Source organism: Poecilia reticulata, chromosome 21, assembly GCF_904066995.2.
Source record: "Poecilia reticulata chromosome 21, P_reticulata-male-v2, whole genome shotgun sequence".
Taxonomy (NCBI): domain Eukaryota; kingdom Metazoa; phylum Chordata; class Actinopteri; order Cyprinodontiformes; family Poeciliidae; genus Poecilia; species Poecilia reticulata.
In genome coordinates this window covers 21,468,628-21,482,501 of record NC_088850.1, presented here as the reverse complement: position 1 = coordinate 21,482,501, position 13,874 = coordinate 21,468,628, and the positions used below count along the sequence as shown (strand labels likewise).

The following is a 13,874-nucleotide window of genomic DNA, read 5'->3' as shown; positions in this document are numbered from 1 at the left end:
GTGACCCTGGATGCCTGAGTGTCAGGGAGCGCCATGGCAACTCCGGCAGGGTCAACAGTGCAGGTAGAAGCAGGTTGGCTTAACTTCAGGTGCCCTGAGGCGCCAAATAATTTGTTTTATACTTGGTCTCTGGTTACAAAGCTCTGGCTCTGGACTGCTGTTACTATCTGTGTGCGCGACACGGCTGTAGCTACAGCAGATGGTTGCATTCTTTACTCCAGATTAACACTTGCACTGCATCCTTTGGGCATTTATCTGCAGTAAATGAGTAATTGTCTTCCAAAAGCTCATTCTCATTGACCAATAATAAGGTGCTAAATACCAACCTTTGGTATTTAGTCATTTGTCTTAAGAGCTGCTCGGCTAAAACAGAGAGGTGAAAACTGGGATTTCACCCATTTCTCCACTACGCTGGTTAAAATCTCTAAACCTGCTGGTACATTAAAAACACTGTCTACAGAAAATGCCTGTAATAGATAGTCCCACAATTGAGACAAACTTGCTCCTAATGTATAAAACAGATATCTGGAATCGGAGGAGAGGGTTCGGGGGAAGAGTGGTGATTAAACTTTTTTCAGAAATTTGGGTTATGCCACAAGCCTTTGATCGCTCTCAAAATAGAAACATTAGGAAACCAAGCATAGGATAATCTCGTTAAATGGATTACCGTTTTGTGAGGTGGGGACTGGGGCGTAAAAATCCCCCACCAGGTCTGAAACATAACACAGATTAATCCCTAGAGAGCTAATGTTTCAACTTATCACTCTCGGGGTGTAAGAGAGGAACAGGAGAGCTGTGATCACAGACATAATCCCTGGACTAATCTGGCAGATCACAGCGCTGAGGCAGATTGGGCTGATATCTGACGCCATGTACTATGACTGTTGACTCCCAAAATGACCAGGAGTGGAATAAAAGTATTCAGTCTTGGTTTATGTGTGTGTAAGATATGTTACACCACCACAAAGCTCTTTAAGGATATAAGTGAAGGGGTCAAGAGCTGAAGTAAAACAGAGATATGGTCTTAAGGTGAAAAAAAGGCCAATGTAGACAGAGTCTTGTAAAAGTATTCATATCCCTGAAATTGTTCCACATTTTGTCACTTCATGGCATTTTGTTTGGATTTTATGTGGGAGCAAAACATCCATTCATCATGGACTGGAAACTCATTGGAATGGGTTGAGATTGGGTCATGACCAATCTTGTTCTTTTGGTAACTACAAATCGCTCATTACCAAAGATAATGGTGGGAATGTAGATTGACCAGTAAATAGATTTTTGGCTCAGATTTCTCTTCACCATGACAGATCGGTAAAGCCCGCATCACTGCAGCTCCAATTTGTTTATCAATCTCCTGCTCCGTTTTTTCCTCATACGTGAACAAAACCCTGACATACCTAAATCCTCCAACTTGAGGCAGAACCGCGTTCCTGACCAAAGAAATATGCTCTACCATTTTTCAGCCGAAGACCATGGTCTCTGATTTAGAAGTGCTGATTTCCACCCTGGCTGCTTCACACAAATTTCTAGAGATGCACAATATAATCGACACTAACATTGGTATCCATTGATATTTGTAATTTCTTGACATATTGGTCCAACAAATAAAACTGGGCTGATAGAAACAACCAATATTTTGCTTCAGGAGGGGAAGAGGTTGGTCATGTGGTGCTTGTTTGGTCATAATAGTGATAGCGATGTGCCAGAGGATTGTAGGGAGTTTAGCTGAAGCACAGAAGCAGTATGGTTGTTTTTTTTCAAGATTTTGAAAGGACAGTAAAATATATGTAATATATGTTGGTAAATATCAGTTTTCGGTCATAACCGCAATATTATGTGACTAGAAAATCAATGTGATTTTTAGTTACATAAATTCATTTTAAAGCACAATCAAGTGATTATGTACCCTTCAGTTGCTATAAAAATGCTATAAATGTCAAATATGACTTAAAAGAATTTTGACTTTGTAATTTAAGGTCTTGAAATTGGGCTCGGTCTCTAAGAAACTCCTGCCTGCTCTTTATGAAAGTCTGCCTTCAGGAAGTCATTAGAACACGGCTCCTCTATTAACCCTTTAACAACATTTTGACCAGCGTTGCACTGAGAAGTCAATCATACACCACCGGATGTTTGCCAATTGCTGCTGGCTAGCCTGAAGGAGTTGACATGATGTAAAGCTCAAAAAAGTCAATTTTACATAATACTGCCACTTTAATATCAGCTACTGATATCAGACCAAATTTTCATTTCAGCAAATTTTTTAAAAGAGTGCATCTTTTTGTTCAACTTTACAATTATTCCATCACCTCGCTTTGGCATTTCTTGTCAAATCCCAATAAAATACAATGAAGTTTGTAGTTATGTGGAAAAACGTCAACATTCCAAGTAGTGTGAATACTTACACAACTCCTCATCTGACACACACCCAGAAAATAGTCCACTATAGGACATGAATAAGTTTTAAAATAGACCCAGGCTGGGTCATGAAAGCCTCATCTGGTAAATGATAAAAAGGTTGAAGATTCAAGAAAGAATCATCCAATCCTACATCTGCTCTCCATTCTGATGTAGTGGTAAACAAAGATTGAGTGAGTGTTAATAGAGTGGAAGAAAACGTGAAGGTAGGAAAGTAGAGAGTGGAAAAAAACCCCACAGAGGTCAATAGGCGCATCTGAATGGAAGCAACACTATCCACTGTTGCTTCCGTCTGCCCACCCAGGTTTTAAAGTGAGCACACCAGCTTCTGGGGCATGTGCCCGCAGCGGCTACACAAACCTCATCTTTTAGCACCACCAACAATGCCACTCTCTTTAATGAAACGTATGGTTTGGGGAGTGGGGGACGTTCTCAGGAAAGTCAGTGTCCCCCCGCAAGAATGTAAAGCAGCTGACATGAGGAAACACTCAAACTGTTCAGGAATTATACAAATGATCAGGAAAGGCATTAAAGAGGCTTAAAATGGGATGATAGAAGGGCTGTGGTTCAGAAAGCAAATCGAAAGAACCGATGCACTAAAAAAAAAGGGATCAGAAGAGTAGAGGTTTACCAAAAAATGTGCCCAGAATTCCACCTCAGACAGAAAAGGCATAGTTACCACATGTTTACACACAGCTCATGTGGGAGTTTGCACTGTGCTTCCATTTAGCTAACAAGAATGAGCAAACTGTTTGTTGTTTCTCTTTGCATCTTAACATTTTGAACACACAAGCTTGGTATCGCTCAAAAAAACTCCTTCATGATCGCTGCAGTCAAATAAGCCAAAAATGATTACATGTGAACCGCTCATGATGTTTAAGAAAGGCTGAGTTCAAGGTGAGGAAATCATGATCTTCAGATCATTTTCATCAGCTGAGCTGAACTGGAAATGTTAGGAGCAGTTAGCTGTGACAAAGCATGATAGGGTTCTGTTTGTGTTCTCCGTTGCTTCGAATGACTGGTTCCTAATGACTGGAACAACTTCCTACTGTAATTCCTGACTGAAAGGATGCATGTGTGTGATAGGTTAAAAAAGGAACATTGACATCCGGAGGAGTATAAGTGCCACGACTCCCAGGCCTGTCTTTTACATGCTTAGTTGGTCATTATTGTTGAAACAACACCTTTGTTGTATCAACCAATCAAATCTCTACTATTTCTAATCCAGTTTTTTTTTTTTTTAAATGTCAACCCAGATCCAGAAAGTTCCCTTTGAATATGCTGCGTACAATTCTAGAGTGACCAGGGCTTCAAAACGCAATCTGGACAGACTGATGAATGGATAAAATAAAGAATGAATGATATGTTGACATTGGCATCGGTTAATGTTAATTATTTTTTTAACATATTGGTGTGGTTCCAAAAAGTAAAACTGTGTCAACCAAAGTCAATTCCTATCCTGTTGCCATTTATGGTTCTATATTAATTATAGTGATGCTATCAGGACAGTAGGATATTTAACTGAAGCAGAGCAGTTGCAGTGGCGTGGTTGTGCTTTTCCCCACTATGTCCAAATGGTAGGGAAATGTATCTAATATATATATATATATATATATATATATATATATGAGATAATAGGTTAAGTCTGTTTTTTTTCTTCAAACATCATTTTTGCAAGAAATATATAAAAACTTTCCTCAATACTTCTTTAGACTTTGGAAAGACACATCAGCCATCTCCAGGCTGCGTAAGTAGCATTCATTCAAGACAGACAGACAGAGCACCAACCTGATCCCAGGAGCATGGATCTGGCTCTGCAGGTGCTCTTGCCAGCGTTGGTGATGCAGAGACATCGGGGAGGCTTGGTGATGAGGAAGATGGTGAGAGTATGTGCAGGTGGAAAGGCAGCAGGGGCAGGAGGAGGTGCTACCTGGCTGTGGACTGGAGCAGGGCCCAGAGCTGGCGGCAGGGCTCCGGACAAGCGGGCAGTCCGGCTGTCCGCAGGGGCAGCACAGGGTGGAGTGAAAGTGGCAGTGGGGGCAGCAGAGAGCAGAAGGCGCCGTCGGTGACAGGGTGGAAGCCAGGTGGAGTCTGTTTGGCTTCTGGGAATCCGTGACGGCAGAAGACGGAGACGCAGCCGGTGATGGTGGGAGATTCCTCAAAGAGCCGTTGAGCTTGACCAGCCCACCATTTTGGATGGGCCTGCAGGCTCTCTGGACGTGGGCTCCCTGCTGCAGCTTCACGGCTCCGTTCCTGACCACCATGTCTCCGTCTCTGTCAGCTGGCAGGAGGTCGCAGCTGCAAGCAGCAGAGAGGGGGTCCAGGTGGCTGCGGTCTTCTGTACTGGTAACTGAAGGAGCATTTCCACTGGCGCCGAAAGGATGGTGCCCACCATTGCTGAGCAACAGCGGGTCTCCACCGGAGTCAGTCAGGGCCATGATCTTTCCCCCGCAGCTCTGGGACCAACACCGTCACTCCTCTGAGAACACAGGGAACACATTTATGACACAAACTTCAATTTTAAAAGCAAAAAAATAAGTAGAACCATGGCAAACAATGGACATGTATCAGGGTTTCCTCTAGGATTTGTTAAAACACTGATGGTGGTCTGTGAGACAAGAACACTACAGATTAACTAGCATAATCAGGGAGCCTTATATCTCAGACATTATGCATGATGGCCAAACTATATATTGCATTTCTTGTTCAAATGCAACATATGTAAACATTAGGGTCGTTTTGATATGCTTGAACTAAAAATGCATTCTAGTTAACCCTCTTAAGTACTACTTCTTTCACCTTTTCTCTCCCTCTACTTTGTACCGTCATCTCTAGTTTTTTTTCATTCCTGAAAAAAAAAACTAGGAGGAGGAGTCTGTCTATCAGGCAGATAGACAGACAGAAGCCGGAGGTGTTGGGTTTTAAACTAAAGTAAATTTAAATGTTTCATCATATTTGAAATTAATTTCAAACTCTTACTATGTTTAGTGTAAGTGTGCAAATATAGGCTATAAATAAATAAAATTTAACTCTGGAGGTGTGGATTTTACTGTTCTGTATTGGTGTGTTACAATCAAGAAACCCTGTGTGTAATATATACATACATAGTATTTGTGTGCTTGTTCATCTCTTGGCAAAAAGCACCATCAGGAATAACAAAAAAATATATATATATACACACACACACACTATTTATATATATATATATATATATATATATATATATATATATATATATATATATATATATATAAGTTTTAATGAATTACAATCAACTTTGAAACCAATACTGAGCCATGTGGAACACCGCCACTTAGTCTTAAACTGTGATCTGGTTGTTGCTTTTTGCATTCGTAAGTCTGCCATTTAAAACCAACTTCAAAAGTAATTTGTAATGCAATACCCTTACAAACTGGAGTTTTTCCCCACATTTTAAGAAGCAGTGGAAGAGCATTTAAACAAAACAAACACCCCCACAGGGTTTTATTGTAACCATCAACAAGTAGATAATGTCTAACAAGCTATGTTGTACTTGTTCTCAAAGAATCTTTTGAAAATTTTGAGACCACACTGATCAAGCTGCTGTGATGTGACATTTAATGAGCCTTACAACTCCACTTCGTTACATTTAGCTTAGCCAGCCGGGTCTTATTAAGCAGAAATGTGGCCGTTGTCTCTCTGACTTTCCATTTGTTGAGTTTTTGCTCTGTTGATTGGTGGTGACTTGGCATTTGGACTTGATTTGCTCTACAAATTGCCAAGACTGGAGCACATCTGGTCTCACCACAGCTGAGTGGATGACAAATAACCATTATGGTTTATAAATTACCACATATACATTGTACTATCAGTCATGCTGGGCCCAAATATGTTGAATTTTAGGTAACTACACTGAACTGATGTATTTTATAGCGTTTTATACCACTGCTGCCAGAGGGCATTTGTACTAGTTATAACTAAAATAGCCCAAAGAACAACAATGCTCATTCTATGACTTATGTTTTCATTCATTTATAATTTACATTTCTATTGTTTTTTTTTTTTTTACAAGAGGGTTACAAACAGATACAAAAAAAAATTAATTCAATTTGTGAAGCTGTTTAGAATAATAATATAAGAAAGCAGCTGTGTTGGCTTCTAACTGGAAGCTGATGACGTGGAAAAGACTTCAGTTGATGCAGATGTTTCACTGAAAGTAGCATCCTGATGTGTCCATCGAGAGTCAAATATGACTTATGTTGTCATGATCTTAATCTCTGTCAAAAAACAGAATTTATGTTTTGTTTTTTGTAAATATTTTAGAGCATTTTTAAAGGAATTCAGAGTTTTTCTTGACATGCTTGCATATTTAACCATTCAATACATGTGCACACACTGGCTTTTATTTCTCCCAGAACCTTGACCTCCAGAAACATTTCTTTTGCGATAAAATAGATGTGCTTGCATTTGAGCGGCAAGCGATACTTCACATAACGTCCGCCATTCCCGTCCGACACGCGACACATGCGAGCTATGAGCTCTGTGATACCTCAATGTGAGCGAGTGCGAAATACGAGAACGGGAGTCCAGTGGGGTCAGAGGTGGGCTTGGAGGGCAAGGTTTTGGAAAAGAGGCGGAGATGGGGAATAACTTGGGAGCCTGGAGAGCTACAAATACACAGAGTGAAACCAAGATGAAGTCATTCGCTTTGGTTCTGTTGATGTCAAAAGCTTGGACTGATTTTAAAAGCTAGCCTGATGCACAAGCATCTTAAAGCTTAAAGTATAAAAAGAAAATATTTTAATAACTTTGTAACAAAGTCTGCTTTCTCGGCCTCAGATCTTTGTAAATGCCAGTAGAGGCATTAACAGGCAGGTGAGACATCTTGGACTGACTGGATAGAATCAGTCTTGAGTCTAAAAACTAAGGAGCTGAGTCGTACCGGAACAAAAACAACTCTAGGTTGAATTTCAAAAATGGCATGTGAAGATTTTTTTTAATTGCATTATGAAAGAGATTTGTTGTCTTCACTAAGAGTTTAGAAATATTACAAGTTGATGAAAAATTTGTGACTGGTCAGCAACTAAAAATCCCATCTACTTCCCACACAGCGGTTGCAACATATAAAAGCACTGATGACTTGCACTGCAAACACTCTTCAGTGTGCAAGTTTACACTGCAGGAAGAAGACTAGAGGTTAGAAGTATTTGAGTTCTAGTATTTTATAACACTATAAACATTTTGTGAATACTATAACAAAGAATATTTGAAATATTGAATGTCGTTTGTTTTTTTTTGCTTTTAGTTCTTACAGATAATGAACAGGTAAAAAAAAATATATAAAATGGATCACCAGGAATGGACCATAAAACATCAGATTTCCAGATTTATTGTGCTAAGATGCTTGAAAATGTAATTTACTAGCATGTTTTTACGATAAAAAAAGGATAAAATGGACCACATAAACCAATCACAAAATGGGGTTGGTTAACATGGAGGGAAATTAATACTTGATCAGATTTCATAATAACAGCAATAATCTTTCTATAATGACAATAAAGATTATTATTATTATTGATATATACTACTATATCAAAGTATCGATTGAACCCACGTTTTCCAAAAACCAGCCACTTCTTGAATAAAAACACACAGTCAGAGGAATTATTTCACTACTTTCACAAGCCCAAAACACCAATTTGTAACATGATTCCCGGTGCAAGTTGGTTTGGAACAACGAAGGTGATAAAGTGTTCCTTCTGCTGTCTTTCATGTCAACTTCATGATTACGGGGTGTGAGAGAGATGCTGAGACCTAGGGCAGCAGCATAAAGGCAAAGCAAAGCATCCTGCTTCCCTTTAATTAAAACTAATAGGCAGCAATTACCAGGTATCAGTCAAGAGACTGTTAATAACAACATTGCTCCTCACAATAATAACATCAACAGGAGGCACTTGCCCCCCTCCTGCCCCCATGCACAGCCGCTGTGCATGGCTTTCGGATACAGCTTTCTCTGACAGCTTTCTGTTTGTCAGGAGTGGTTTTTAGTCATATATGATCCCCTCAGGGCCCTTACTCACAGCTGGGTTGTTAAACACATAAAGTGGAGCGGCTGGCTCAAGGCTACGAGCTGAGTCTCAAGAGTTAAACAGTCGGTTTTATGAATTTAACAATGGCAAATGTTTTAAGTGATTAGCTGATTACAAATCAATGAAAATGTTCGGATTTGGCTTAGATTTTTGTCCAATTACTGATATTTCTATTTTAGATAACGTGCTCAAAATCCACGAAAGTCATTAATAGGAGTGTCTGTATGGTCGAGTGAGTTAAGTTTGCGCAAAGTAAGTCAAACTAAATTTACAGTAAGGTTGGATTATTCTCCGATGGATAAGATCAGAGAACATGGGCAATTTCAGTAACTTGTGAGAGCTAAAGGAAATCTGGCAATATGGTGTGAAAAGAGAATATAGTGAGACGTTTAGCTATTTTTTATGCTTCCAGTGACGCTCAATGAAGGACACTCATGGAACCAAAAGGGAAAAAAACTGAGCACATTTTTGGTTCAGTCCTCCTCTGGAGGAAATACAGAAGTCTGCAGAAACCGAATGCAAAGAGTAACGAGTGAATAGGGTTTCTCGTATCCTACCGTGTTTTCGTGTCTCCCGGGGCGTTGCGCTGCTTATCTCCTGTGGGCTCCGTAGCAGGCGTCGCTTCGCAAACACCAGAAATAAAAACAAGAAGAAGAAGAAGGGGGGGAAAAAGACCCCCGGTTGATTTAAAATGTCCGCGAGCGCAGTTAAACAACACAACTCGACACGGCAGCAACAAGTCCCGAGCAAAGAGGGGCTGTTTCTCATTGAAGTGTGTACTGCCAGAATGACAAACAGCCACACACACTCAGGTCCCGGCTCTGTGCTCTGCTTCTCCCCTCCGCGCGGAGGGACCTAGGCAAGAAGAGGAGAAGGCGGAGGCTGGGACTGCTCCCAGCAGCACTGATAGGACGGTCGCACCGTCTGTTTTAACCCGCTCACTGCCACGGAGGCGGCACGAGCCGACACACAAAACGCTCACGCGCCTCGTCACACACATTCAAGACAACTTGGAATGGTTACTAGGAGACCAGTCACCGAAAAATACCGGAAGACAAGTAACTCCATTGGAATACATGGGTTACTCCTCATACAGCTAATGAGGAATAGATTAATAATTATAATGGTAACATTTAAATAAATATCTTTTTTTTTTTTAAATGAAATAAGGCCAAAACGGTCTGCAGAAGTCTGGCCAAAGATTTATTACAACTTAACTTTTCCCAACTCGCTTTTACACCTTTACAATACTTGTACGCCAAAAATTTGACATATTTAGATAAGCATGAAAACGTTGCAAAAACCTGGTCTTGGATTCAAGAACTCCCAGTTACTGACACTATCTTTACTAAATAAAATACACATGCACACTCTAGAGGACCCTAATATCCAGAGGCGGTCCTAGCCTGTTTGGGCGGGTGGGAGCTATATTTCTTTAACATAGCTGCATGATGCCATTAGTTGAAAATTCAGATTATTGCTAAACTGTAATTTTTCTTCTATGACAGCAAACTGAACATCATCTCTGGTAATAAGGAAGCAGAACTAGTCTCGTCACCTTATTTAGCACCTTTGAATGTTGTTTCTGCTATTACAGTTGAACTATGAAAATACATTAAATATTTATCACTGTTCTCTCACTATTTTGCTAATGAAAAACAAAAAAATGCATGTTGTGTTGTTCACATTAATATTAATATATAGTACAATTACTACATTATCAGAAATGAAAGAAGTCATGAAATCCATTTATAGTCAATCAATTGACATTTGCCAAAGCAGCCAATCCCAGAGTGCCACTTATTTTATGCGTCTGATTGGCCGTTTCCCAAAGAGTAAAACTAAGGGAAACTGTAGATGTTAACTCCCATGGTAGGGCATACTAAGATGGTTTCTAACACATATTTGGTATGTGAACTATTAAAATATTCAGTTATAAATGTTTTTAGAGAGGGTGTTAAGTATTCATGGATTTTAGCTATTCGTCGAATTCTGGGTGTCCACTGTGTTACAAAAAGTATACTAACTACATTTGAGGCATATTTAAGACTAAGGGGCATTAGTGATTACATTGCAAAATATTAAGTAGCAAGAATAACATCTAGCACAGTTGGTAGAGCTGTTGCCTTGCAGCAAGAAGGTTCTGGGTTCGATTCCCGGCCCCAGTCCTTCTGCATGGAGTTTGCATGTTCTCCCTGTGCATGCGTGGGTTTTCGCAGGGTACTCCGGTTTCCTCCCACAGTCCAAAAACATGACTGTCAGGTTAATTGGCCTCTCCAAGTTGCCCCTACGTGTGAGTGTGTGTGTGTGTGTGTGTTTGTGTGTGTGTGTGTGTGCGTGGTTGTGTGTCTCTGTGTTGCCCTGCGACAGACTGGCGACCTGTCCAGGGTGTACCCCGCCTCTCGCCCCGGTACGCTAGCTGGAGATAGGCACCAGCAACCCTCCCAACACCACTGAGGGACAAGGGTGTAAGAAAATGGATGGATGAATAACATCAGTTATTTATAGTACTTTTAAAAGACAAATAATGGCTTTCATTAACCTTTCTTGAAGAGACAGTTAACAGTCTTTAATTATCTGACACTCAACCACATAACTCTTTGAAAGGGACGCACCCAGGCTTGACACATCAGCTTACTGTAATTACAGATGACTGACTGGATATGTTGGCTTCTTCTCAGTTCAGTTTAATAGCTACTTTAATGCTGTCTACCGCATATCTTCAGGAGGAAGAAGAAAGATGATCAGAGTTGACTGGAAGATAGATGAAGCTAAATGAACAACAATCCAGGATGAAAACCTGCTTATTCCCAAACCCTAACGGACCCAAGTCTTAGTAAATTAGCATCAGCGGTATTCTCCACATGTGCAGAGCTTGTAAAGGACAAAATACTTGCTGCTTGCAACTGCAGTAAGAAGTGGCTCAACAAAGTAAAGACTCAAGGAGGCTGAAATCAAACGTATGTCACATTTGTCCAGCGAGATATTTCCGGTCGAGAGGCGGGGTACATCCTGGACAGGTCGCCAGTGACGTGATGAAAAACTCAAAAAAGTACGTCGGTTTTACATAATGCTGCCCCTTTAATGTTGATAACCATGTATCATTTTACTTCACATTTGTCCACTACTTTGTGTCTTATCACATAGAATCGCAGAATTGCAATCTTTACAGTTCATCAAAGGCTTTTGATACCAAAAGGGAAAAAAACAACAAAAAAACAGTTGAGCCAAAGTTTAAAAATGCATTCAGGTTGTGCTCAGCGGGGGAGATGGGTTTATCTCAGGGAATGCTGGGAAGACGGAGGGCAGTACCTGGCTTTAATTTTAGCTGTCCGCCACAATTAGGACACAGTTCATATAGCAAGTGTAATCATCTGCAGTAGTGAGGCGCTTGTTCACAGCTGGCCCCGAGGCCAGTTAAAGCCTAAGCCACGCAGCGCTTTGTAGTTGATTGGAATAATAATAACCTGGTAGTAATAGGTTGTACAGGGTTCAGCGTGTTGGACTGCGCCTCCATTTCATCTGACGGCAGATAAAACACAAACGCATTTAAGCTGCAACGCCAGCGTCCGGCTATTTATCCTCTACGTTTAAACATGGCGTTAAAAAAACGTACTACAGAAGCTCAACTTCAGTGGAGCAGGGCTGAGGTCTACCCACATGGAACTAAAGGAGGGACTACATCAAAGGACGCGCACTGTACCAGGAAGGATGGAGGCCCTGGTGAAAGCAGAACGGCCCCCGAAAAGATTGCACACAACTCATCAAAGTGACAGGTTTAGCGGACAGAAAAAAAAAGAAAAAAAGAGAGCAAAAGACGAGGGTTTAAGGGAGGGAGAGAGGGCAGAGGAGGACGGAATGCCTCTGAACTGTTTAAGGCTTTGGCAGGAGATGTCAGAAATAATCTAACGGCTTTCCAATTTTGCTTTCAGATCATTTCACCCCTGCTCTGTCTCCCAATAACAATCAATTCCCTTTCACTGTCGGTCTTTGAACTGAAGAACGCAGAGCGGACGTGCGCCCCCCAAAACTGAAAACTTGTTGTTTTCAATTAGGAAAGAGGAGAAGAGAAAAGGCCGTAAAACCTCAAACAGCTGCGAGAAGAAAGAAAAACGAGAGAGGAATAATAATAATAATAATAATAATTTAAAAAAAAAATGTAAACCCTCTGGAAGGCGTTGTTCTGTTAGCTTAGACATGATCTGACTTGTGTGATTTGCAAAAACATGAGCAAAGAGATAATAAAGCATTAAGATGATGGGCCTTAATGCGCACAGACATATATGAAGAAAGGGGGTGGGTAATCCTAGAAGGCCCTTGAGCATTGCAGCTACCCCTACGTGCAATAATATCTGGTTATTATAAGAATGAAAGTAATGGAAGGAATATTGAAAAGGTTAAAGGGGTGCATTGATAAAAAAAAGAAGGTGTTTAAGTGAGGGCGAAAAAAAGGCCAAGCACGAATGTCTCACTTCGCACTGGCTTCCAAGTGTCTGAGTTTCTGAAACCCAATCTCGCCGACACCTCGGCTGTGAGGATGGATATCTCTCACCTGATTAGCGCTGTGGCCCCTGACCATGTCCGGAAGGAGCCAAAGAGCCTGAGGAGTGACTGAAAGCCGAGTGGGAGCTGATGCCTGCTAAACTCCCGCTACCAGCCATGACACTAGGCTCTGCTTCATTTAATCCTCTCCTCTTTCCTATATGCTGCCAAGGTTAACGTTTCACTGCATATAAGATGCAGAGGGGAAGCCCTAATTTAGCACCAGAACCATCTGGCTCAAACATCTGTACATGTTCTGGGTTAGCTGACAGGTGATCTTCCTGGGAAGCTTGAATGTTTTTTTTTTGGAAAGCGTCCAAATGACGCCTGGCGCTCCGGTTCGACATGCATGTGAGTAAAGTCTGCCTCTCTAGATAAAGATGTTCTTTGAAGGTTATCTGTGATGGCCTTTAAAGTGGCTACATGCAGGTGTTCTAGTTTAAAGTCTTATCTTGGTTTGTACCTTCAGAGTCTTGGTTTGACCTCAGTCCGACATCTGGACTCTCAGCTTTCATCATTCCTCTGATAAAATACATGCTTTAATTATTTGTTATGATCAAATAAGAAGACACACAATTAATATCTTAAAGTGGCAGTATTATGTATTTTTAAGGGACACAGTGCCATTTTAGAGCACAATCAAGTAACTATGCTATATCAAATATGACTTAAAACAAATCTGACTTTGAAATTTAACTCCCTGAAATTGGGTCTCTGTCTCTCTAAAAACTCCTGCTGTTTCTGAAATTCTGCTTTCAAGAAGTTATCACAATATGGCAGTAACAAGGCTTCTGTGAGGCTTGGTGTAGCTCCAAGGAGTTGCTTTGTCCTTGAAGGCGGGGCTAGGTC

The 13,874-nt window shown here is 40.8% G+C and overlaps 1 protein-coding gene across 6 annotated transcripts in view; it reads right to left on the bottom strand.

Annotated features, from left to right (window-relative positions):
* The window catches only part of disp1 (dispatched homolog 1 (Drosophila)), an 85,099-nt gene that overhangs the window by 18,636 nt on the left and 52,589 nt on the right, over nucleotides 1-13,874 (bottom strand). For 4 of the 6 annotated variants that reach the window (XM_081602118.1, XM_008398138.3, XM_008398140.3 and 1 more), the window contains one exon: nucleotides 4,204-4,894. In XM_081602118.1, the coding sequence (XP_081458244.1) occupies nucleotides 4,204-4,853 (650 nt within the window). In that variant the 5' untranslated portion in view covers nucleotides 4,854-4,894. Of the gene's footprint in view, nucleotides 1-4,203; nucleotides 4,895-9,040; nucleotides 9,472-13,874 lie in introns of those variants that run through there. The other 2 variants (XM_081602119.1, XM_081602121.1) reach the window with 2 other exon arrangements.